Raw genomic sequence first — 26,904 nt, 5'->3', positions numbered from 1 at the left:
GACTTCCCCCAACAACACGAGGACAATCCGGGAAAAATACGGGACAGCTGACAACCCTGGTAACCACAGGACGCACAACCGTTGCATTCATGGAGGTGATCACAAACATCCAGATATAGGACACCAGAACTTGGGAAATAGTTGTCTGTGGTTCCCCACGCCTCGGAATCATCCTCCCCATAAATCAATCTCTCTTCGCACGCACACTCTGCATTATTAACGAGGAATGTGTTCTTAAAATAAGCTGTGTTTGTGCAGCACTGCCATGTCAGCGTTGTTTTCAAATCTCACGTTCGATGTCTCATCGACGCTCTCGTGAGGCCACGTGGCAAGCAGCATCACACTCGTTCCCCCGCACGCAACGGCAGTCCTGGAGAATTAAAATCACATAGCAGGATCGTGGGAGATGGTGGAGGTTGGGGGGAGGGAGGCTTTCATCCAGCAGTGGACTGACCATGGCTGCTGATGATGACGCATCGCATGCAACCTCGTTGGAACTGACCCATGTGCACGACACAATACGATCCAGTTGATTGACACTGTTGTTACGTGTGCCAGTCTATGGGTCTCTGTGTGAGTGTATGGTGCTCCGTGTGAGTGTATGGGTTTCTAACTATACACGAGTCCAACGAGTCGATGGCACTAATTGGTATTTGGGAGGACAAAGTCAACTTGTGGTGATAATGTTGTGCCGGTCCTGGGCTCCGGGCGAATTAATAATAATTGGATCACAATAGCAGTGGGTGATGGTGATGATGATGCATAAAGTGCTGGGCGCCACCAGACCAGTTCTCCTGCGAAGCTACGTGGGCTTCGAGCGTCCGTGTGGTGGAGAAAGCGGTGATGATACTGAAGCTACTACCAGGGCATTCCAGTTTCTCAGCGGGTCTCGATGTGAGTCAACGTTTCTCTGTGCTAGTCTATGGCATTGGGTCTCGAGAAGTGTCTCTCTCCTCGTGTCTCCCCATGCGTCGCTCCAGTGTCTCAACAAATCTCCGTCTGTCCTTGCGTGTCTCTCCTCTACCCGTGCCTCCCGGTCTCCCGCCCGCGTCTCACGAAATGCTCCGAGTGACCTAGCCAAGGGCGATTCGTCTCTCCATTTTCAATCGCTTTCCCGTCCACTCGTTTGCATGACGTTTGGAGTAATATCAGGTGGCATGTGTTTTTCCTTTTCTGTTAATGAAAAACGAAGGCAAGAGCATTGTGACCCTGATAGGGAGGGCTGTGTAATGCATTAAACTAGTATAAACGAAAATGTTTATTTTGCCAGGTAAGACCCGCCGAGTTATATGGTTATTATTTTAGAAGCGACATGGCCACAAATTATAGCTCAACAAAGTGGCTTATCACGTGGGAATTTAAAGCAGGAGTTTGTTTCTAATTATGGAGGGGAAAAACCGGAGGACCCGAATAAAAATCCACGCGACCACAGGAAGAACAATGCAAACTCAAAATACACAGCAGGCGTCAAGGTCGGGATCGAATCCACGACCTCCTGTATACCACGCGAGGTAGTTAACATCTCCTAGCCACCGTGATGATGATGAGAGAGACACGCAACCTCCAAATATACAGCAACAGGCGTCAGGGTCGGGATCGAATCCACGACCTCCTGTGTACCAGGCGAGGTAGTTAACATCTCCTAGCCACCGTGGCAACCGCACGTCGCGTCGATTGGCCATGGGTTCAGAGGTCAAGCAGCTGCGATCAGAACGAGCTGCAATTTGACAGCCTTCAATGATCGCTCTTCATTTCATTGCAACCGTCTGGTCTCCCCCGTGGAAGCCCTCTCGTGGGTCCATCTGACACACCCTTCCCAGATGGAGGAGACTTGAACCTGCAAAGGCTCTGCGATTCAGAAGGGGGGGGGCTATCTTCTTGGTTCTTTCGGTAAAGTCACGTAGAAGGAAGTAATAAAATAATAAAAATAAAACATAATAAAACAATTCTCACAACGTTTCGGCCACAACGCAAGCAGCCGTCCTCAGGTGAAAACCAGGTCTGTCGAGGCGACAGCGTCTGAATGAAACAGCACACGTGCTTGGAGCATATATATAAGCTAGGTTGGAAGGGGGGAAAAGAGCGCCTTGACAAAATAATATGCATATCAAGAGGGGGGGGGGGGGGCTACTTTTAAGCGATGGTTCAGTTGGAGAGGCTCGTGTTTGCGAGCGCAGTCTCTCCTCCAGACACCGATAACGGCACCGCCGGCGCCATCGCCACAACTCGTCTCGACCCGACGCGCAACCTCCAAAGTCGGGAAAACGCTGGCGAATCGGTTACACACTAGATGCGAGTTGGGGAAAACAATCGCAGAGGAGCTGCATGTCAGTGTCTTGGCATCAGCTTTTGGACAAAAAGTAAAATGGACATTGGGTTTAATATCCAGCGGTAAGAGTTGAATATGAAAAATGTTCTGATAATTTCCCAGGAGGGTCCCCTATACCCACCTGCATGCATTTCCGTGTTTTTATGTTTTTACTTTCCTAATCATACGAAAGAAATTGGATTTGGGTATTGCACATATCGACTGGGGTTGGTAAAAATGAGTAAACCACTTTGTGGGGAAGTCAAGATTGGTCGTCCTGTGGATATAATCGCTCCCACCAGAGGAATGTAGAATATACACCACTGGATGTTGCTGTTGAGCACCGCCATCGATCGCATTCGAGCAGGAAATCACTTGAGGCCTACAACATATCTTCTTGGTTCTTTCGGTAAAGTCACGTAGCAGGGAAATAATACAATAATAAAAATAATAAAATAAAATAAATTTATGTTTATTTTATTTTATTATTTCCCTTCTACGTGACTTTACCGCAAGAACCAAGAAGATGAATCCCTGCAGTCACGAAAGCTTTAAATCGAAAAATAAAAGCCTACAAAATAGTTAAAAAGGCACCGTCTTAAGGTAACGGACAAAAACCGTCGACAGTATGGCATCCTGTTCATTATTTTTTGTATCCTTTTGTGGCAGTTATTCACCAACCCTCGGGATATTTTGAACTTCAACCACATGCCACCTGGCCTGTGCAGCCTTTCCACTTGAGATTTGAGTGCGGGTGGGTTTGGTGGAGAAACTCAAAATCGTCCCTCGTGCCACGGCGTGACACACCGGCTGTTGAGGAAAGTGCCGCCAAGGTGAGCGCCTCCTACTCGGGGCTACCATGTGACAATGATGATGTGTCGTGGCCGAAATCGTACAAACGAGGGGCTACCGTCGTCGACCACATACATCATACCAAGTGCTCGTGCCAGGTGGACTTACGATTCCCAGCCCAGATAATACATATACAGTACAGGGTGCTTCAAACAAATATTAACAGTTACATCGGACTATCGTTTTTAATGCAAACATAACGGATAACTCTGCCACATAACAAATATGATGTTAATAGGTCCAAAAAGTCAGTCTCCACTTGTTCGTCATCGTTGTCAACATGTGCCTGGAATCTTCCTAAGGTGGTCTCCAGAGCCCGGAGGCACATTTCTTGCGGGATTGTTGCAAATTCTCACAAGTGTTAAAAATGTTTGAAGCACCCTGTATATTTATTCATCAAATGTCTCCTTCCGAGAAGACTTTCACCACTTACCAAGAGAACAAATTTTCCTTATCCTCAAATAGTGAATGGGAACACATTCCTGCGGAGGGAGCTGGTAGGAACGTTGGGTTGCTCGGTCAATGGCCAGGGTCAACGGCGGCGTGGTGTATTCCGCAAATATGCCTGACTGAGGGCGGGCACAAGCCGGCGTGAGTAGGTTAAACGTTCAGTTTTAAAAGGGCACCACGGGGTGACCAGCCCCTCCCCACCCAGCCCCACCCTCCCCACCCAGCCCCTCCCCTCTCCACCCAGCCCCACCCCTCCCATTTTTTGATGCACGACGGACGGACACAATAATCTCCTGTGGGCTGGTGGAACCAGGTGGTTCCTACCAGTAAAATGGTAATTTACCCACGAAAACATTATCTTCAAGCTTCTAAAGTGCGGTTGGCAAGCACCCGCAAAGGCGGGCAAAGCACAGGAAGGGCAGTGGTGTTGAATACCACTCCAATGATCCAAATTTATTCCCCACGTGAATGAGGTGTACAAACTGCACCAGGCTGGGAATTGAACTTAAGTCTGCATGTTTGTAGCCCAGTGCATTAACTACACAGATCTCCCGTATAGCCTTTAACAGACTGTTAGCACAAGTGCTTAGCGAGAGCACCTATGAAGGCCGGCATGGCACACTAGGGAGTGGCCTGCAACACGCCCAAACGCCTTTGCCTCCCGAGTGGCGATGTTTACACACCACACCAGGTACTCATTTGAGGCCGAGTCGACCTAGGAGGGAGGCCCAGAACCGGTTCAGATAATCGTCACCGGTGTTGGTGGCCTTGAGTGGGGAATTCAACTCGGGTCGCCGGGTTCAGGGCGGACTACCGATCCCCACACCACCGACACACATCCACAAACAGGCGCACACATGGAGACGAACAACGGGTGTGCAGACAGCCCTCCCATACAAGTTTATTTGTGTTTCTTTGCGTCACACTTCGCAGTAAACGCTCCGTGGCGAGGCTGGGCAGCCCCTAAATGCCTAGACGCTCACAGGAGCGCTCATCGGTCAAATCTGGAACATGGAAACGACGGCCACCAAAAACCCCTCCACCCACCCTCCAGTTCCTTGTTGCGGTAAAAATATCGTAATAAACAGCACACGAGAAGGGACTTTACAGGGAATTTTGCTTTTCTTGCCCAGTGCAGCACAACTGCGCCCTGGATCCCAAATCAGGGGTTCACAGGGGACACCCCCCCCCCCCGACCCTTGCACAGACCCCTTGGCGAGGGGATATGTGCGGCGGAAGCCCGACGCCAGAGTCCGTGGCCTCATACGCCGACCACCACGCTTACCCGCCCCCCCCCATCCCAACCCCCCCAACGAGGTTCACCTTAAACAAGGACAGTGCATTATTTTTCGTTCGTCCGATGATCATTCGGTCATTCGTTCGATCGATCGAGCATTCGCAAAAGGCGTCACACGCGCGCGATTCGACGGGCAGTCCCCCGTTACAGCAGCAATGCCTGGGTATATTCTGGCCGCCTCTCTCGTCCCGAAACCATTCACATATCGAGAGCGTCGCGTGAGACTACACGGGGGGAGGGGAGCAGGAGGGATGGAGGGGACGTGGAGGCTCTGGATTGGCGGTGACGTACACTGGAGCCACCGCTTGTTGTAGCGAGGATGGCGGACAAGTGAAGATTGGCGGACGCACGCGCCAAAGGAGCCTGCTGGCCTTGTGGCAGAAGGACGAAAGGTCACGGACAGTCTCATGTCGAAGCCGCCCACCCCATTTCAGGGGACGTCGTCACATCAGTTGTGTAACAATGTTCAGTTCAGCTCTTTACGGAATAATTACGTGCGCTTCAATTCAGTTAATAATTACCGTACTTTAAGCTTTTCCGTATTCTTTTTATGCATTAGGTATTAAATTTATTCGTATTGAATTCATATTGTGTACAAAAACGAAATTAAAATCCATACTATAACAAAAGAGCAAACAAAAAAAACAATTTAAACGGCGGTTGAGTTTACCGAAACGTATGTTCACACAACGTCCTTTTACGTTTAAATGTAACTTCCTTTTATCGTACAGAACTCACAACAACAGATTCCGGGTGGGGGCAACTTTCTCCTCGCCCTAGAGACACTCCTGGCAAAGGATCTACATTCAATGCAGCCAGGACAGCACTGTGCCGGGGGGCATTTCTCTCCGCGGATGTGAGAGAGCGATGGAGCAGGCAGGCAAGCAAGACAGCTGGGCTGGCCCCTCATCACTCCCTCTGTTCCAATCCTGTCTTGTCCCCGGGGCGCTAGTAGGGGTATCCACCCCGGTTACGGTTCCCGTCCGATCCGTAAGCCGGGTGCGAGAAGCCAATGCCCGTTTTCGGTGAGCCCCAGGATGCCGGTGCCGGCACGCCGGCGGCGGCATTTCCAGGAGGCGTGTGCGCAAGTCCCGAAGCGTTCACCGTCGCTCCCGCCGGCTGCCCCGCGCCGCCGATGGCCGTAGAGTTCGTGCCGCCGCCGCCGGCCCCATACGCCGGGCCGTCGCTGTACACGTGGGGCTTCCCGGCGCTCCGCAGAGCCGATTCTGCCGAAGGCCGATGGCCGAACTCGAACCTCAGGTCCTGATCGCCGAGGAACTGCTGCAGGGCTTGCCCGCCGGACAGGAAGCTGGAGGCGGCCGCTCCGGGGGGGTAGGGGTCCGAGTAGGCCCCGCCGCCCGCACCGCCGCCGCCCGCCGTCGAGCCCAGGCTGTCGATGCGGTGGCGCGAGCGTTCAGAGCCGTAGCCCTCCGCCGCGGCGGAGTAGTGATCCGAGCCGCCGTAGCGGTCCGCGCTGCGGTAACCCTCGTTGGAGTAGGAGCTCCCGACGGCGCCGCCGCCGCCGCCAAACACGTCGGACGGCAGCTGGCGCCGGCAGTCGTAGTCGTAGTCCTCGGCGCCGCCGCTGCCGTCACCCTGCTGTTGCTGCCGGTGCTGCACCAGGAGCTGCATCAGCGCCGCCTTCACGCCGGCGTTTGGGTCGCCCGGTAGAGGCGGCCTGCCGTCGCTGTCTTCCCGGAAGTCCTGGCCGGTGCCGGAAAAGTCGGCATCGGACGAGGAGGAGGGCGGTGGTTCAGGGGGCTCTGGCGGGCGTTGGTTTGGGGGTAGGATGCGCTGCTGCTGCTGTTGCTGCTGCGGCTGAGTTTGCGGGGTGCGCGGTCGGTGCAGCGGCGTGTGCGGCGCTGACGACGGCGGTAGAGGAGGCAGCGCCGGTTGATGCTGCTCATCCGGAGGAGACGGGGACACGTTGGAGAGCTCGGCGGACGAGCGGGCAGAGAAGCCATCAGAGCCTGGGTCGGGGGAAACACAGGAAGGTCGTGTGACAGAACATACGGGACCGACGATACAAAAGAATATCCATTCTGAATCGAATCGCGACCCCCATATATTGAAAATTCATTGAATTGATAATTGTTTTTTTTTTACCCTTCTATCTGGCAACAAAACTGACACCTTTTTTACGAGTCATGTTTGCATAGACCACAATACCTGCAGTCATAATGCAAACAAAAAACATAACTCTGACAATGTGCACTGTCCTTGAAGTTGATTGGTCCACACCCGAGACAGCTTTCATTGAATTCACTACATCCCTGGTATTCTGTATGGGACGGGAGTGGAGCGGTGACATCAGTTGGCACACTGATATGAACCTGGCAACCCGAGTTTGATTCCTGACCATGGCTAACAGCAGCAGAAAGTGACGTCCAGGCCTCTTGGCATCTTGGACCTTTGCTATTGCACTCAGCAACCTGTGATAATAAAGAAAAACACATGGTACGGGCACCTGAGTCCGGTTTGTGCTGGTACGATTGTCGTGGATACGCCTCCTCCGCCGCTCGCATCGGAACAGAGTTGGACTGCGCCACGGTGACGGGCGTGGAGGGAGTGGTGGGCAGCGGTGGTGGGGGCTTGGGCTGCTCCGCCGTCGGCGTTGGGAGAGGGTTGTTCCCACCCAGTCCTCCCTGCTGCTGCCCCCCGGCCTCCTGCCCCCCCGCGCCCTGCAGCAGCTGAGCCAGCAGCAGCGCCACCACGTTCTGGGCCGCATCGCCATCGTGGCCGCCAGATGCCGGGGGCTGAGAGTTACTCGGCGCCTGTGAACAGACGGTCAAGACAGGTGGATGTTATAACTCGGTGGAGTGTTAAGTCCGCAACGGACGAGTGTTGCGTGACGCTTCAATGTCGTGTCGTTTACGGGACAAAGCAAACCAAGGCGATGTGAAGGCCCAATGCCCACACACACACGTGTATTAGATTTAATATCCCAACAGCATTGTATACAAATGCAAAGCAAACCCTGGACTTGTTTAAACTTCACTGAGTCTCATCGGTAGGGTGTGGGCCCTGATAGAGTAAGATAAAGCATACTCTTAGTTCTTTCGGTAAAGTCACGTAGGTAAAAAATGAAATTAAAAGTAATAAAAATAAAACAATATTATTAATTTTAATTTCATTTTTTACCTACGTGACTTTACCGAAAGAACTAAGAGTATGAATCCTTGCAGTCACGAAAGCTTCAAATCTAAAAATAAGATAAAGCAACCTCTTAATTTTCAAGCTATCATAGTCAAGTATATTTTAGGCTATCAAAATGCAGATGTGAACCTCCATTAGTGATATCGCCTAGGTGTGTATCTACGGGGTACTTTTTTTTTATTGTGGGTGTCATCTTCTTTTAAACATCCCTCATGACACACGAGACAACTCACATAAATGTCACATAATTAGGCTTAGCTCCACTCCAATGAGTATTTGGGTAGCTTGATTCTTCCCATTTACAGCCCTGAGCCAATGGTGAAACTCCATATTCTTATGGCGTGGCTGATTTTATCCAGAGGACAACTGTTATTAACTTCCCACATAGTAGTACTCATTTTTATCGACCTTGAGAGGCAAGATGATTGGCCAAATGAAACTTAGATTGAGTTGCAACTTTCCGATTTTTTCGGGACAATGCAATTTTAAACAAAAGTTTCCACATCGGATTGCTGCTCTTCCTAGTGGGCAACTGATAAGTCAATTCTAGATTTGAAGTTTTCGTGACTGCAAGGATTAATATTCTTAGGTTTTTTCGGTAAAGTCACGTAGGTAAAAAATAAAAATTGATAAAAGTAAAATAAAAATTAAATAAAAATCACGACGTTTCGGAGGCAACACAAGCTTCCGTCTTCAGGTGCTGTGACGGTTCCACCTGAAGACGGAAGCTTGTGTTGCCTCCGAAACGTCGTGATTTTTATTTTACTTTTATTAATTTTTAATTTTTACCTACGTGACTTACCGAAAAAACCTTAGAATATGATAAGTCAATGTTCAAACAGATCACAGATTCTCATGGGCACTTTGACGATTCACAGAACAAATGCCGCTACCTGTGCTGCCACCGGTGGTGGCTGCGGTGGCCGTGGTGCCTCCCCTTGACTCCCGCCGCTGTTCTGCTGCTGCTGCCTCACGACGGCGCCCAACAGCCCCAGCGGCAGCGTGAGCCCGCTGAGCAGCTGACGCATCTCGGCCGTCACCTGGATGTTCAACGCCTGCGCCAGGTGCGCCAGGCTGAGCGTCGCCTGCGACTGCAGCAGGTTCACGAGGATGGCCAGCTCGGCGGCGGACAACTGCTGCGGTTGTCCTGCTGCACTCAAACGCACGCATACACAGATGCGGGCTGTTGGGACAAGCGCTGTTTGTCTAACGACGAGAAGGATCACAGCCGGGAGGAGACTTCTTACCGGCTAGGCCCGAGTCGTTGGGCGGCGCCGGCTGTTTCTGTGGCGTGCTGTTGCGGCTCTCGTCCGCCGTGCCACCGCCCAGGCCGTCCTTGCGCGTCAACTTCGGCGCCACAGCTTCCTCCACGCCGCCCGCCTGCTTCTGCCGTCGCCTCTTCTTGCTCCACAGCTCGTGGCAGTCCTGCCACAGCGGCAAGCTGGCGCAGCGCAAGGCGGGGAGGAGGGGGGTAAGTATACAGGGGAAAGGATTTTATGAGGTGAGGCGAGATTGGCTGAACCGGATGGTTGCTGGTCCTGCATAGCAACCCAACACTCCACTTCCAAGATATTAAAAATTTCAATTGTAAAAATACATATAACCAACATATACATAATTTCATGACAGTTACATTTGAAGGCATCTCAACCGATGCCCAACACAGAGAATACATATTTTAGTTAAAGCATGGAGATATTTCCTCCGAATAGTAAAAAAAAAGCATGCATAAGGCATGGAGTATGCAACACTTTCCAACACGCGTTTGTCCTCAGAAGTATTTCAGTAGCAGTATGGAAGCCGGCGAGTAGAATTCAGGCTAAACTCTTCTGCACATTAGCAAATCACCCCCTTTACTCTACCTTGTCTCCAAGTCCGAGGCAATCCTTTCTTCGATGTGGTCGGTTTTCAATGGAGTATGTCCCGAATAGCAACACAATATCACACACTGCACTTTGGTTCATATTGGATCATCTTTACGACAGTTAACTTGTGTCTCTGTTATGGGCGGATAGAGATAATAATCCATAATCAACGTTTTTGGGTTTAGATCGCGTTATTTATAAATGTGTCGTAACCCTCCACCACCCGACACGGCCAATCAGTAAAAAAGTGTCACGTTGACAAAAGACAAATTAGTTCACTGCTTTAGCCCACCGGTGTGTTGAAGCGCAAAACCACTACATTTACAATTTGAGCACGACGTTTCGCTGGTAATTGCATCCAGCATGATTTTCACCATTCTGGCGAATTGCCCGATGATGCTGGATGCAATTACCAGCGAAACGTCGTACTCAAATTGTAAATGTTGTGGTTTTGCGCTTCAACACACCGGTGGGCTAAAGCAGTGAACTAATTTGTCTTTTGTAAACGTGACACTTTTTTACTGATTGGCCGTGTCGGGTGGTGGAGGGTTACGACACATTTATAAATAACGCGATCTAAACCCAAAAACGTTGATTATGAATAATATTGGTCGCGAAAGCCTACGTGTTAAACAGAGATAATAATGCATGCATGATTTTTTATTAAAATAAACCTCTTGTAAACATTTACCATTCAAGTATTTGAATTGTAAATGTTGTGGATTCACTCTTCAACACACCGGTGGGCTAAAGCAGTGAACTATTTGTCTTTTGTCAATGTGACACATTTTTTACTGATTGGCCGTGTCGGGTGGTGGAGGGTTACGACACATTCATAAATAACGCGATCTAACCCATCAATGTCCGCCGTGTGTTTGTAAGCGGTGTGGCTCACTCGGGCGGGGGCATCTTGTAGGGGTCGATGTCACGCAGGAAGTCGCTCTGGAGGGCCTGCTCTGCGGTGCACCGTTTGCTGGGGTCGAGCGCCAGCATGTGATCAAACAGGTCCAGGGCGGCCGTCGGGAGCCTGGGGGTACACACACATGGCGATAAAACTCCAGGGAATGCACACGCGTGTGGCACTTGTGCCAGACTAAGTGCACCTTACTATACAAAAAGCACAACCGTATAAAATGGTGTTATCACCACAGCGCTTAACGCACATTCAAACGCGTGTAGATGCGCCAAACGTGTTTGTCTCAGAATGGGATTAGTTACAAGCTGGAAAGCCAGGACTTCAACGGAATGTCTATTTTTGTTAATAGATTCATGTGTGCCAAGAAACCCTCAAACGCATGTACAAAATAACGTAAAACGTTTGGAACGCATCTTTGTATCCAGCAGTCCTGGTAAGGTGTTGGGGGTAGTTGGATAATTGACCCTACAATTTTGACAACGAGTCAAATGTACTTTCATGCGATTAAAGAGAAAATATGACCGATACTTGTACAATTTTACTGCCACATAATATTCCAAATTTCCATGTAATGCAAAAAATAACTGTACAACAAACACACAATGTACAGTCCTTGTGCCAATCGACTACTGGATGAAGGCCTCTCCACACGGTCAGTCATTGGGATTGTTTGACCATAACTCACCACAACGGTCAGTGCGGGTTTGGTGAAATTAGGTGATGGGGCACACGATTAACTCACTGATGTTAGCTGTTGATGGGAATCAAAGCTCACGAGCGCTTCACGCGCTACCGCTCTCACCTCGCTACCAATCTCACCTCGCTAACCGCTGTACCTGTATTCCAACGTGAACATCGTTTTCACGTCTCTTTATTGAGAGTTGACGATTTTACGGAACATCACCACCATCGTAGCGGCCACAACGGTGATGCGGCCCGCGCTCACTGCTCACATTGAGAACTCCTCGCGCAGCCGGCGCCGGTACTGCTTCTTGGGCTTCATGGTGTGGAAGTAGGGCAGCTTGATGACGTCGGGCCACACGGCAGGGCACGGTGTCCCACACAGGCGGCTGCCAAAAAAATCCCCGCAAGCGTAATTCCAGATGAACCAAGGGAGGTAGAATCATCATCATAATTTATGACTTGATATAGCGCCAAACACAAGTACAATATGAGTCCCTAGAGACCACTGGAGTTATGAAGCACAAGTGAACAAAGCACTACACATAGGTAAGAGTACCCATGAAGTTAGAACCGCTAAGTATCCAAATCAACATCTCACGTGTTTTATGAAACTTGATTGTAGCTCAATTTTGCAAGATCACACCACCGTGACATCACAACAGCGCAACTCTCCTAGTGATGGCAGAAATGTTGAAGGGTCTTTTTAACTCATCGATAAAGCTTCAGACTTGAGTAGGACAGCTTCAGATATGCACTAAGAGCAAACAGCTGTGAATTAACAGTTAAGTGTTTTATACCAAAAGAACCAAAGAATTAAGTGTTTTCTTAGTTAGTTACTTTTCTTTTACGCAGCGTGAACCAATAATGACTCTTATTTTACAAAGATGACCTAGGTCAATAAGTGACTACGTCCTCCAAGGAGGTGCATACTGGTGTAGATATATTACACTAGTTCTAAGTAATAAAACACAACATTGCTTGCTTCAAGAGCTGAGTTGCATAACAACAGTTATGCAACTCGCCAGAGGAGTTACGGCAGGCTTAGTGGGTTGTAGGAGGACAGCGCAGAATATTCAAATTGCAGATGGCTGGCAAGAATGAGCTGCTTGTGTGGGAGGAAGAATCGGTGACAGAGATGCAGCATTGAGCTACAGACTGGGCTAGATTTGAGTGGGAGGTAAGGGGTGAGTGGCCAGTGTTAGGTCTGGTAAGGTACAGACCTGATGAGCTCCAACTGTGCCATCTCCTGGTTGGCCTGGAAGATGGGCTTCCTGGTGAACAACTCTCCCAGGATGCAGCTGTAAGGCACCACACACGCACGCCACCTCAAACTCGTCAACACCACATCAATTTCACCAAAAGCTTAATTTTACCATATGACTGGGCGGAGATATGGAGGTAGTTTCACTCTGGGGTCGATTCAAGGAGTACCGCTAGACTGGTCCCGTACCAAGAGAATGAGTAATTTATATCCATGGTTCAGGGCAACCAAAGGTGATTGAGTGCTAACCCATTGCTTGATTGAGCAAGACCATTCTTTCAACTTCGACTTAATTTCATTAACATCAATATTTTACCAATGAAACACAACACATTTAACTTTATTGTTCACTCTACCTCTCTAGATATGTGAAAGGAAGCAGGGCCATTGCCCAAACCATCGCCTAAATATATTTTTTACAGTCTTATTGACCAATGTGCTAATTGTGCGTGTGCAGCACTGGAAGTGCAGCATCACCAGCTCACGTTTAATATTTTACCAACGCCTTTCTAATGCTAAAACAACCATAATATATCTTAGCAAAGAACAACAAATATCTCACACCCGTTCCAAATCATTTACAGACCGTTCACAATGCACACTCCATATCTCTTGTGATTAAAAACATGTCGGCTAATGAAAGCCGCACTAACAAGTGGTCAAGGGAAGAATGGAACATCACTGTTCCACATGGATGTTGGAGGTCTGTGCTGCCACCTTGAGGCAGCTATCACGACACTAAACTCTAAACGGTGCCAGAAAAAAAAAACGCGTTAACACGATTGGGCCAACCTAGCAGTGCTTGGGTAGGGGGATTTGTCTTTGGATGTAAAGGTTTCAATTTCACATGTTTGTATTGCTGTGTTTTTACTTGCTTCTTAACCATTGAGAGACACCGCTACTGCAACTACTTTTGGCTCGTCCACGTCCAAAGATGGACAGTGGTTTTTAAACGAGCGCCTGTTTCGGAAGGGCGCGGCAGGGCCGTGTTAAGGGAGGGCCCCGCGCACTCCCTGCGCCAGACCACTTCACACAAAGATCCCCCGAATATTTCTAGAGTTGAAGCTTTCGTGACTGCAAGGATTCATACTCTTTGGTTTTTTCGGTAAAGTCACAAAGGTTAAAAAAGAAAACCAATAAATTAATTCACGACGTTTCAGGTGAAACCGTCACTTGATACAGTAATTTTGCTGTGACGGTTTCACCTGAAGATGGAAGCTTGCGTTGCCTCCGAAACGTCGTGATTTAATTTATTTGCTTTCTTTTTTAACCTACGTGACTTTACGTAGGTTAAAAAAGAAAGCAAAATGCTGTTAAGAGAGCACCTACTGAGCTTGGCATGGCACAAGAGGGTGCTGGTGGGTGGCCAACATCATACCCCGGCCACACGTCTCTCCGGTGCTAGTGTTTATGCACTGCAGCAGTTACTTATTTAAGGCTGAGTGGCTGCGAGTGAGATTTTAACTCTGGTAACCAGTCATAGCAGTGCGCTGATCACTACACTGTTGCTATCCACCATTCCGCTCTGCACACACACACGTAGAGACCTCTCCCGTGCTTACCCGCAGCTCCACACATCGATGGCTGGGCCATAGCGCTCCTCGCCCAAGAGAAGCTCCGGCGGTCGGTACCACAGTGTGATCACCTTGTTGGTGTACGGCCGGCTAGAGGAAAGACGTACGTACGCGCACCATAGGTACAGAAGCAACGCGAGAGAAAATGCACGGAATGAGACAATGGCTCAATGCCCACAACCAATAAAACCAGATCTAAATCTTCAAAACTTAATCAAATTGAAACCAGTTAAGCTTTATATTTAAAATGTAATTCAAGTTTCATCTTACCAATGCACTGTCAATATATCCCATTAGCACCCTGATTCATTGTAGAATTTAGCCTCATTAGCAGGATGGTATGTAATCCTGTTACAGGAATAACCAACTCTTACTGCTACAAAACCCTCATTTTGGGTCGCATCTTCCTAAAAAAGGAATGCTAACTGCATAGGTTGACGTGAACGAAAAAAATACGTGAAGAAACAAGAAGCGAACCCTTAATGCAACGTGCGTAGGCCCCCGCAGAACGTACCTCTCTTCCGAGCTGTACAATCGCGCTAATCCGAAGTCTGCGAGCTTGATGTGGCCCCTGAAAGACACAGCAAAACATTTAGACGGTGCGCAGAAGCAAACGCTAAAGATTCCGAAAGGTGTCTTAGTCTGGCTTTCCGAGACTTGAGAATTAACACTTAATCCTAAGAATCCTACAAGTATTCATATTCTTAGGTTTTTTCGGTAAAGTCACGTAGGTAAAAAATTAAAATTAATAAAAGTAAAATAAAAATAAAAATCACGACGTTTCGGAGGCAACACAAGCTTCCGTCTTCAGGTGGAACCGTCACAGCACGATAGCTGTATGTGACTTTACCGAAAAAACCTAAGAATATGAATCCTTGCAGTCACGAAAGCTTCAAATCTAGAATCCTACAGGTACTCTAGTCTGCAGGCAATTGCATGATTTGGTGTGTGTATACCAAAAAAATCTAAAACAATAACAAGTAATACTATGTAATTATTTACTATTTGCGCTTACGTAACAAATGCCAACATTTACGCATACCGTTTTGACATTTTTACGTGATTTATGGATGTACGCAAGTCGGGCGTCTTCTGTATTACGGCAGCACTGCCATCTACTGTCCACCACGTAACTCTGCAGCCTACCTGCTTCACACGGTGGAGGCCCCCACCCCAACACAGCAAGTCACCCCTGAACGCGTGGTTTTCACACAATTAATTTTTGCGAGAACGTGGTTCTTCCACGAGGGAATACTTTTGGCACTAAGCGTAAAGCGCCCGTTATAACGCGGTTTTTGAGCGGTCGACGACAAACTACTGTCTTGAATTGCGCAGCTGAGGGTATTGTACAGTAAGTGGAATGATACAGTCATGTGGCCGCATACCCTCAGTTATTTGGCCCGGCCATCTTACTGTGTGGTGTGTGACTACACCGTATCTTGCCAAACTTTTTCGTTATATTATTTACGGGGAAAATGTTTGCACTTCACGCATTTTTCATTTGACGAGGAACTTTTCAGGAACACATCTACCGCGTTAAACGATTACTTAAATGTATTATCCAGGCTTTCAAGATCTGACTAGAGCGGTTGGATTCATCGTGATTTGGTCGTTGCAATTGTACTCCAGCAAATTGGTGGTCAATCTATCTCGCAAAATCCAACTGCAACCCCTCCCCCACCCCCCCCTCATAGATAAACATTCAAACGACTGCATCTCGAAAGCACTTTGCAAATCAACGAGCTGCAGAATAATTTAAACAAAGGTGATGACGCTGGGGAGGCAGGCATAGGGAGCGTTACCGATTGTTGAGCAGGATGTTGGAGCACTTGATGTCACGGTGCAAGAAGTTCTTGCGGTGGCAGTAGTCGAGGCCTTCCATGAGCTGCTTCATGAAGGACTTAATATGATCTTCACTGAAGGACACCAGCCCGGACTCGAGCAGGCCCATCAAATCATGGTCCATGTAGTCAAACACCAGGTAGAAGGCGCCTGCCGCAAGAGGCAGCGCACAAGCAAACATAATTAATTTTGTTTCACACAATTAGTGACAATAATAATTATTCAACAAAGCTTTTTTTTAAATCTTAGTCATCGATGATGAGCGGACGAAGCATAATGACTTACGATTATCTGCTTCGGACCAAAGCATGGCTATGTAACAACGATGGGTGATCGGTATGAGAAGATCAACTCAACACTCGAAAACCCGGTTTAATCACAGGGTGTCTGAAAACCCAGTTTCATACCCAGGGTGGTCTCTATGATGCTGGCACGTGGCTCCAACATGGTATTAATCAGTAGCTTTTAGTTTGTTATCCAGCTCCTCCGATTAGCACGGTTGGCCACGTACGGTGCGAAAGAAGTTCAGCATACATATAATACAACCTGGCCGGCCCCGAGCCATGCGACAATCTTACCCTTGTCCTTCTTGAAGTCGATGGCATCCTCCTTATCTGTGACAATCTCCTTCATGTTGATGATGCTGCGATGGTTGAGCTGCCGCAAGATCTTGATCTCGCGGATGGCCGTGATGGGGAAGCCTTCTTTCTCGTTGTCCAGGCGAACTTTCTTCAACGCTACGAGCTCGCCTGAGGGGGGGGGGGGGGGTGTGAAGAAACGATAAGACACGCGGCCCCCTCGGCGGTTTACACCACGTATGTTTTCACGTGTCTCCATCTCTTTTCATACGAGGTGAACTACAGTGGCGGGAGCAGGTTGATGCTTTTGTAAAGCTGAACTTGAGATGAAAATTGATATTTAGCGAATCTTTCCTGGATATTGTTTAAACTATGATAAACTGCCATTTTATAATAGTACAGCATATAAAAAATGGTGGCTTGTTACCCAAAGTTAAGAGGATATTTGTAAATGCTTAATGAAGTGTGCAGCTTTTAAGGAAAGTTCATACCTAATTAAATCACAATCACTCCATAGACGCATGCACTTAAAATGGCCAATTATCCTGCCTTGAGAAAAAACGGTGAGGTGGGCTGCCATCGTTACACCAAACCTTCTCACAAACAGTTTTATCACAATTTAATTGTTTAAGATAGTAGTCACGGTTTGCTTTTGTCGTACATGTTTTGTAAGGTGATTCAACATTTATGTTTTCATGAAGGGTGTCATTCTTTTTACTATTTGCTTAGCTGATCCATAACCCTTACGTAAACTTAATTTTAGGTTATCCCCAAAAATGTCACAAAAATGGACTTCGATAAAAAGATGGAAAAAAACTGAAGCATGCGCAAAGAAGCATGCTAGGAATGGCATTGAAAGATATGAAGAAGAACGCATGTATTATATAACAAAGTAAAGTTAGAGACAATAATTATTTCAACTTGAAATGCGCCGCAAAGTATTCGCTCACTCTCAAAGCGAGAGAACTACTTAGGAGGCACGAGGTGCCAGACATTGGGGAAAGGTGGCCACGTGGTGAGCTGGCCACCATTTCCCAACAAACTCTGTGGTCCTCTCTATATGTTAAAGAGTTATCAGCCAACATATTAGCGTGTACATGTGGGAGGAAACCGGAGCATCCGGAAGGTTACCCACGTGTGCGAGGGGGCAACACTATACCCCCTACAGATGGAACAGGTGGGGCCACATTTGTTGTACTGCAATCTCCTGACAAGCCAGGGTATGGCAGCTAGATGCCTCATGGTAAGGGAGCATGATCGACCGACACCCCCCTCTAAGTCCTGGATTACAGGCGTGTATATAGCCGCTACTGCCTATAACTTGTCATCATATTGTATTGTGTGTGTATAATCCAGCAACAATTTAAATGATTAATTCCCAAAGCCACAGGGGTGCAAAGTGTAAAGAGAAAGGCGTATGTATGGACTGCGTGAGAGTGAGAAGTACGATGCGAGTGGACCGATAATTACCTTTACCTGTGTCTTTGTCTTTGGCCTTGTACACCTGCCCATAGGTACCTTCCCCGATGATGCCAATGATGTCGAATTTATCAACGCAGCGCTTGCCCCAGTCGGCCTCCGTGCCCTTGATCTCCCCGTAACGCGGGCCGCAGATCCTGCGCACGGCACAGACCCCGAGCGATTGTGCGTCACGCTTGCCATTACGTTTCAGTAAATAGCACAAGCCTACTACATACAGAATCACCCGGAGCGCAACAGACCTCATGAGATCACAAGAGACTTGAGCAGGAATGAGCCTGGACAGTGCCGAGATGGGTGACTACCATGCACAAATTGAGGGGCTGTTGCGAGCAGCTGAGAGAGATGTGCAGCAAAATACATTGTTGTATTGTACTTATTTGCTGCCAGATCTATGCTCCCTGCCTTCAACATGCACTAACCAGTGCGGTTAAGTATTATCATAAAACACGCACAATTGTATGTCTGAGACCTCAACTTTAAGAATCGTTTGTCATCAATGAATTGATACATCGTTAAACTAAACCTTCGTTAGTTTTTCCAAGCTGTCCTACAAGACAAAAAGGTTTGTTTTCTGGATCGTGACTTCCAACAAAGCCATCTTTGCCTTCCATTAACAATAAAATCCCCCGTTCACGCTACATCGACTGCACTTTGACACATCTCGCAAATCTGTACACGGCAAACACCACGGAATAAAACCGCACTTGGGCCTGCGGCGAGTGGGCGTCTGTACGGGCGGTGTCCTTTCTCCCGGCGGAGTTTTGGTGAGCGCTGGCGAGCAGTCCCCACCGGGCAGCTCGGGTGGTAGCGGGAGATCGGTGAGAAGGCGGCGCGGTTTACTGTCGCTCTCCTTTTTCGGCGGTTTCCTGGGCCGTGACTCGAGCGGGCTGCAACGTACCGAAATCGGTGGCACAAACATAAAAATCAGCAGGTTGATAAACAAGGCATTTTACTTCGCAGTACCGTTTTGTGTGTTCCCCACAACTACATTCCATTTCAATTGTACAATTGGTGTGACATCATGAGACATGGAAAGTTTCATTCGCAACCCTCGCAGTAGACCATCACGTGTTAGAGAATGACACTGTAATGCGACGTGACAGAGCCACTTCCAAAGTCACTTATACGGCTGTATTTCTACGCTTTAAAAAAGGATGTTCTTCACGTATTAATTCATAAAAAAAAACTCAAGAGTTAAAATATGCCAAAGTGAAAACCGAATGTGATGGGTTATTTTTTAGTGTTCAGCGATTGTTGGCGGACCCAAACCCATCAATTTGCAACACTTGAAAGGCTAGTTTAATCACGGGTGGTTGAAAACTAGATGCGAATTAAGGATCCTGGTCGTGCTTACTTGGTCTAACATGGCATTAGCTCTTACCCACCAAGACAACCCATGTGGTCATCAGAATTAAAGGCAGAGACAACCTAATAACCTATGTAATACCAACATGCTGTACACCTACCATCGGACTGTGGCCTTCCCAATCCTGGATCAAGTTTGTTTAAAAAAATATTTACAAAATAAACATCTGGAATTCCAAGAGTTCAAATTGCATCACATACAACTTATATAACGTCTATATTCTCACCACCCATGCAAGCACGCACACGCACACACACATGCAAACGAAATATGGGCCACGCACCTGTCCCTGGCCGTATCTTCAGGCAACATTGGTGGCATCGGCAGCGGCGGTAGGGTGTACGTCGGCATGGTGAGCACCTTGTCCTTGTTGGCCCATGCTGGTTGTGCCACCTTCTCTTTCTCCTTGCCCTCCTTCGCCTTCACTTTCTCCTTCTCTGTCCGCTCCGGCGTTGGCGTTGGCACTGGCGCCGTCGGCTCAGATTTCACAGTCTTGGCCACATCCTGGCTTGGTACAGCCGGTGGCAGAGGTGGCAGCGGTGGCTGCACCTCGCTCTTGGTCAAGACCGCCGCTTCTTTGTCAGGTTTCGATGGCGATTCCTGTGGCAGCGGTGGCGGGGGTTGCTGCTTGGGCGCTGGTTTCTCATTGTGCGCCGGCTGCTTCACGCCTGGATCGGGCGAATGCCTCTCGGTCTTCACAGGCTTCACCTCCTCGTGGCGTTCCCTGGCGTTTGAGTCCCTGGCGGTTTCCTTTGCGGTGGCAGCGGTGGCAGCGGCGGCAGGTTTCGTCAACCTGGGCGCGCTCGGCTTCTTGTTCTTGCTGAGCTCCGAGATGAGGCTGGTGGTGATGATGGTGCGGCGCGGCGGTGGGGAGTAGCTGGAGTGGCGGCTGCGTGAGCGCGAGCGGCGGGACGAGCTGCGGGAGCGCGACCGGCGCTGGTGGTAGGGGCTGCGGCTCCGAGACAGCGCAGAGCGCCGGTACCTGGAATTCACATATCTACCACCATTACAGCACAACACACTGGGGTTACGCACTTGCAATGCACTAAACGGCAGGGCTGGTCCTTAAAAGCGCACGTGAAGTTTCAATCGTCGCTGGATATCTATTAGCTCATTTGCTCACATAAGTGCTGTCTGGCTAACGTATATGAGGTGAAAATCCTCACTATAAGGGACAAGGGCTTCTTAGAGCTCCCTCTAGTGGAGGCCAACAGTGGTGTGAGCACGCAATTGCAGGGCTGTTAACCTCTTTTTAAAATCTTGGGAGTCATGCCCATTTTTATAATCTCTATGCCAGGCAGATAATATTAAATGTTTAAATACGTTCTTCTTTAGGCACACTGCGAGGTTGATTTTCATTATAAAGTTCAGGTTTTGAAAACTAATCATCGTGGATTATCAAAACTAATCATCAGCCTTGATATGTCCACTGATGGATAAAGGCCTTCCTGTACCGTCACCATCTCTCACGGTCCTTCCATCTAACATCATCAGCACAGCTCCTGCGCATGAGCTGATAGCACGCCATCTCCTCGCTGGCAGACGGCCTCTCAGGCATGTATTTTTTCCTGAGGCTTCCACTGTCATTAAGCCTCAACCACTGGCCATCGTCTCTTCCAAGTGACGTCGCCTGCCCAAGCCCACTTATATTTCTTAACAGTCAATGTCTCTTACTTGTGTTTGCTCTCTGACCCGGTCCTGGGCACCCCCTTCACCAACCTGCACTGACCAGAGTGGTGAAATATGGTCAAACAACCCCCATTGACCAACATGGCTTGGGTATTGAAAAATGGCTGTAAAATAGCATGGTTAATTTACGCAAAAAACAATGATCAGTAATTACATTCAAATAGTCTTTAATTATTATCATCATCAATAGAGTATTACCTCACACTGTCTTTTATAAACCCAGGCAATTAAAATGTCAGCTCACTACAAATTAAACCATCACTCTGGTCAAGTGAATGTTGGAGAAAGGCCACAAAACCAAATTGAAGGTTACACGAAGCCTGAGGCCTAAATGAAAAAATATGAAATTCCTAAATAAACCAACTTCTGTAAGTGGTTGTGCAAGGTCGAATGACACAAGACATTACTTTACACTAATGTGATTTGTTTATCCAGAAAAGTCCGAGTCTCAATACTTTGACGACGGTACTGCTTTAGTGTAGTTGGTCAAATGCATTAATGTTTGACTTAGTGTCGGAGAAAAACTGCAATACCCGGAGAAAAACAAATATCGTGTACATTAGGGCGGGTAACCACAAGAAGCTCCGTATGGATGGATTCAATTATCTCCTGCTGTACCGTCACTTCCTGAGTGCTTATCTTACCTCTATTGCCATGATCCCAAGTAAAAACAAAAATATTCCGCACATCATATTCACATTAAAAACGTTAACGAAATAAATGTCACAACTGACAAAGCGTCAGTAGAACCTCGGTTTGGTGACACGCCAGACATATTCACTAGCAGGAAGCTACATCAGCTGCCATTAAATACCAATTCAGTAGCATACAGTGGCGACGGGGTGGGGGGGCGACTGGCTTATTAACTTTTCTTCCTTGAGCGTGTGAATCCCCTTGCCACGACTGTTTGAAGGCCGTCAACTAACCCACAGCAACGAAAGTCTTCTCCATCGTACACATAAAAGTATTGGTCTCAATTTGATTTCTGCGGATTACATGGGACGCGAATAATGTAGCTGCAATGACCACGGATATGACAACCGTGGCCTGAACTGGATAGAATCTGGTGCTCGATAGGAAATGCCACATTTTTATCTCGTGATACCAGGGTTAATGACATGTTATACTAGCAGCAGCAGCAGTGGAAGCAGCAGTGGCCAGTTGCATAAAATTAGTCTCACGTGTATGTGTTTCCCCCCATTGACTTACTTTAAATGGGGCTACACGAGAGATTTGATTATGCACCTCAATACATGTTAAATTGCATTTCAATTTGGTTTCGTTATTACTATTTTGTTGATGCTACAAATTGTGACCAGTCCTGTCTTGAAAATGACACTTTCTTAAAGGGCTCTCAGTTTTTCTGTATTTAAATGCTCATGTCCTACTTGTACACCTCGGTTTGCTCCCCTCTTCTCTCCAATCGACATCCTTCCTCAAGGCACCGCTGGACATCAACCTCGTGCACTATAGCTCTGGCGGCTGTATTACAATGCACAACCAGGAACACGATGGCTTAATCCCACGCTCTCAAATTCCCCTCCTCCCTGACGGTAGAATGGACATTGCAAACGGTGTGGTCCTGTGCTATTACATAACGAATAACTTAAAACACTCACCACCTCGCATCTCCAATCAGCAAGAAACTCTCTCTACCTGGTTCTAACAATCGATTACTCTCTCACAAACTCAAATCCACAAGCCATGGGCATGACCAATTTACACCAAATCATCACGCAATGGCTTAAACTCAACTCCCCACCCCCCTCATCATCTCGAGGCACGCACGATGGATGACATTACCTAGTGTCCGATCCGGGGCTGTCATCGTTCCGTCTCTTGTAGGGGCTCGGCGACCTGCCCCCCCCGTACTCGTAGGGACTGCTCCTCCTGCTGTAGCGAGGGGACCTCTTCTTGCTGCTGCTGCTGGCACCATAGGGGCTCGGCGAGCGGGCCCTCTTGCTGAAGGGGCTCTGGTAGCTCCTGCTGTACGGGCTGCTGTCCAACCTGTTGTTGTAGTAGGGGCTGGAGGAGCGCCGCTTGGAGCTGTACACGTCGTTGGAGCCGGGCGGGCTGTAGTTGTTGTAGTTTCCGCTGAAGTAGGAGCGGTAGGGGCTCCTCCTGGGGTTACTCGGAGACCTGTGCCTCTGTGGAGGGGGGCTAGGAGATGTCCTGTAGGCTTTGGGGGCCTCCTTGTTGCTGCGGTGGCTCTTGCGAGACTCACGCTCGGGCTTCTGAGGAGGAGGAGGAGGCTTTGGCTCCTTGCTCTTGGCACGTTTGTCGCGGCCGCTCCTGGACGGTTTCTCCTCTCGCTTCTCCTCCTTCTCCTTGTCCCTCTTGCCGGACGAAGACGACTGCCTGGGCCTGCCGTTGTTGTCCTCGTGTTCGGCGGCAGCAGCAGCAGCAGCAGAAGCCGCCGCTGCGGATGATGACGATGCCACCGCCGCTGCTGCTGATCTCGAATGTCTGGAAGACGCCGCCGAGGCAGCGGCCTCCTTCTCCTTGTTCCTTTCGGCCTTGGAACACGAGGATGACGACGAGGTGCTGGCGGTGGTGGTGGCCATCGGGGCGGGGGTGACAACCACGTCCTGCTGCTGCTCGGCGTTCTTGGCGGAGGCCCTCTCTTGGTGCCTGGACCTGCTGATGGCGCTACTCTCGCGCTCCCTGTCGTGTCTCCTCGACTCCTTGCTGCTGCTGCTGCCACCACCACCAGGAGCACCAGCAGCAGTGGCAGCAGCAGCAACAACAACAACATCACCACCACCACCACCGTCCTTGGTTCGTTCCCGGTGCTTCGATTTGGCGGCGTCCCGCTCCTTGCGCCGGGCGTGCTCCCGGTCCTGCCGGCTCGACCGGTGCCTCTCTTTGGTCTTCTCAGAACGTTTCGCGGCGGCGGCGGCACCAGAAGCAGCAGCTGAGCAAGAAGACGAAGCAGCAGGAAGTGGTGGCGGTGGCAAGGATGCTGGTGAGGGACTGCGAGACTGTCCCTCGGAAGGCGACGTGATCTCGTCGTACTCGACGAGAGACACGGCCCTGCCGAGGGACACCTTACCGCTCACCTCGACCCTGCGCAGCACCTCCTGCTGATGATGGTGCTGCTGATGCTGCAGTAACTGCAGCTGCTTCTGCCTCTGCTTTTCCTTCGACTCTTTCCGACGTTGCCGCTTGTGCTTCGAGGAGGAGGAGGACGACGATGTCGTCGGCCTGGTTGTCCCGGAGCGACGTCCTCCACCACCACCTCCATCTGACGAGGTCTCCTGCCCGCAGCCATCGGCCCCAGAGCCCGGGTCGCGGCCCTGGGACCTCTCGGCCCCCCTCCTCTCCCGGGCCCTCGATTGCCCCGGGCTGCGAGTTCTCCTCTGCTGCTGCTGCTGAACCTCGGAGCTCGGCATGGCGTTTACGTGATGTCTGTGGCCGCCTTTGTAATGATGTTGTTGTTGTTATCCTCCTCGTCGGGGGCCTGCGTCGCCTTCTCTTGCGCCGCACTCAGGTCAGGAGGCAGAGGGCGGCCCACTGCCGACACATCCCCCCCCTCTCTCCTCTTCTTCACCTTAAGCTATAACTAACTCTTAAATTACGCTGTGGTTACACACCTCCTCCCCCACACAATTAAAGTCGTCTTTGTTTCACTGCTGCTAGCTGAAAGGTTTTCTAACTCCGCAGTTTGTTGGTTAAGTTCGACCAGAGGACTGCAGTAGTGGGCCCTCAGCACGGGCCGGGATAGGAAAAAAAATAGAAGAGAAACTTGGCGCTACTTTAACAAGGGATTTAAATCAGACAACCAGACACGAGGAGGAAGTGTCCCGCTTCTCCTACTCACTTTGTACTATTGTTGCTATTATAATTCTATTTACAAGTTGTATATTTTTGTTATTGCTCCAAGTAGTGACTGCCTCTGCCTGCCCACCCCAGTCTGAACGACACGCAGTGACGAAGGCAGACAGACGAAGCGGCCCTAGTTAAGTTTATTCTCTTTTTAATCTCTCTTTGTTTTAAAGTATTTAATAGTATATTACAAGTAGTATTAATGGGCGTTCACTTGGCTTCCCGAAGCCATGTCGTCCTTCATGCCTACAGCTCATGATCGGGCTCCATTTTACATTGACGGTCATCACTTTTTTTGGAAAGAAAAGTTTTTATGTTCGCGTCCAATTATTTGGTCCATATTCGTTCAGGAGGGTTAATTATCGGTCGGGCTATGTTTTGGCGGACGGCGGGGCTCGAGCCGAGGCTGCGCGATTGAGGATGGCTGTGGATTTTTGTTGTTGGGATGCGGCTCCCTGAGCTTTGCACCAGAAAATGGACGCCCCGGCTCCTTGCCGTTTACTAAGCAAAACCGGAAGCCGGTGGGCGGGGTCAAACGGAGCGTTTCCTTCGTGCCTCATGAATATTCAATTAGGGGGAGGGGGCGGGCCCCTTCGCAGTGCTGAGTGTTGGAATGGGCGAGGCCTTGTATAGGGGGGGGGCGTTATGCTAATGAGGGGGCGTGTCCTCGCGAGGATGTTTATATAAGTGGGTGTGGCTTGGTAGTTTACATTGTATTCGATAAACCCAAAATGTTCATTATTTGGTTCTTTTGGTAAAGTCACGTAGATATAAAAATAAAGTGAATAAAAATAACAAAAAAATTAAACCACTAATGTAGATTGTAGCCTGGTTGTTAATCGGAGTGTACTGGCAGTATATAATGTAGACTGTAGCCTGGTTATTAACCTGAGTGAGCGTACTGGCAGTCTATAATGTAGACTGTAGCCTGGTTATTAACCTGAGTGAGCGTACTGGCAGTCTATAATGTAGACTTATTCTGGTTCTTTCAGTAATAAAAACAAACCACGACGTTTCGATCGCAACACAAGCGGTCGTCATCAGGAAAATGGGTTAGCCTCAAAAGGCAAACTGTTGATAAAGGTTTCGAGTGTGTCAGCAGCATGGGCAGGGCAGCTAATGTTAATGTAGGAGAAAGCAATGCCAACGCAGCGGGTCAACAATCAAAGGGCCGCCAGGCAATCATTGCACCTTTCTCCACGTACCCACACTGCTGATGGTGGAGGTTGACAAGAAATCAAGCCATGACCCAAAGTGGTTGATGACATCTTTCCAATGATTGCCGAGTTCATAACCATCCTCTCGGTTGAAATTGTCTGTATATGTGGATGGCTTCATGAACGAATCTTGGTTGATAGCCAGTAGGCTTGCAAAGTACCATCGTCTTAGAGAAATAAATTTCGTGTGAGCCAGCCGCATTAAAATAATGATCAGCCACGGCTGAGGTATTGGTCCTACCTTGATCAAATCTGCCTTGTGTTCACGAACACGGTCCGAGACATGTCGCTTAGTTTCCCCAATGTAACCACTGCCGCAGGCACAGCTTAGTTTGTCGACGCCGGGGTATTGCATGTCAGGAATCTTGTCCTTCACAGATGGGATCAGATCACTAATTTAATGTCCTGTGTTAAATCGGACCTGGATCTTGTGTTTGTTCATGATTTTGGAAATATTTTTGGTTACCCCTGCTATGTATGGCAAGGTGATGGTTTTGATTGGATCCTCAGATGGCTCCTTACTCACGGTCGGGGTGATGGCT

At 48.9% G+C, this 26,904-nt stretch overlaps 1 protein-coding gene across 5 annotated transcripts; it reads right to left on the bottom strand.

Annotated features, from left to right (window-relative positions):
• Positions 1 to 4,489: 4,489 nt before the first annotated feature.
• LOC144938230 (uncharacterized) lies at positions 4,490 to 25,778 on the bottom strand. 5 transcript variants are annotated; one of them, XM_078866055.1, is made up of 16 exons: positions 23,124 to 25,778; positions 21,306 to 21,350; positions 19,915 to 20,628; positions 18,970 to 19,152; positions 18,254 to 18,399; positions 16,784 to 16,954; positions 16,166 to 16,355; positions 14,878 to 14,934; positions 14,352 to 14,453; positions 12,749 to 12,826; positions 11,798 to 11,914; positions 10,824 to 10,955; positions 9,311 to 9,504; positions 8,957 to 9,213; positions 7,375 to 7,681; positions 4,490 to 6,877 (listed from the first exon to the last, which is right to left on the bottom strand). In XM_078866055.1, the coding sequence occupies exons 1-16, from the start codon at positions 24,710 to 24,712 to the stop codon at positions 5,856 to 5,858; spliced, it is 5,304 nt and encodes a 1,767-aa protein (XP_078722181.1). In that variant the 5' UTR covers positions 24,713 to 25,778; the 3' UTR covers positions 4,490 to 5,855. The 5 variants fall into 5 exon arrangements, with proteins under 5 accessions (XP_078722181.1, XP_078722182.1, XP_078722183.1 ...); XM_078866056.1 differs by having other exon boundaries at positions 18,260 to 18,399; XM_078866057.1 differs by having other exon boundaries at positions 19,915 to 20,613.
• Positions 25,779 to 26,904: the final 1,126 nt, after the last annotated feature.

This window comes from Lampetra fluviatilis, chromosome 21 (assembly GCF_964198595.1).
Source record: "Lampetra fluviatilis chromosome 21, kcLamFluv1.1, whole genome shotgun sequence".
NCBI lineage: Eukaryota > Metazoa > Chordata > Hyperoartia > Petromyzontiformes > Petromyzontidae > Lampetra > Lampetra fluviatilis.
The sequence above is the reverse complement of the archived record's forward strand: the minus strand, read 5'-3'. Positions and strand labels throughout refer to the sequence as shown.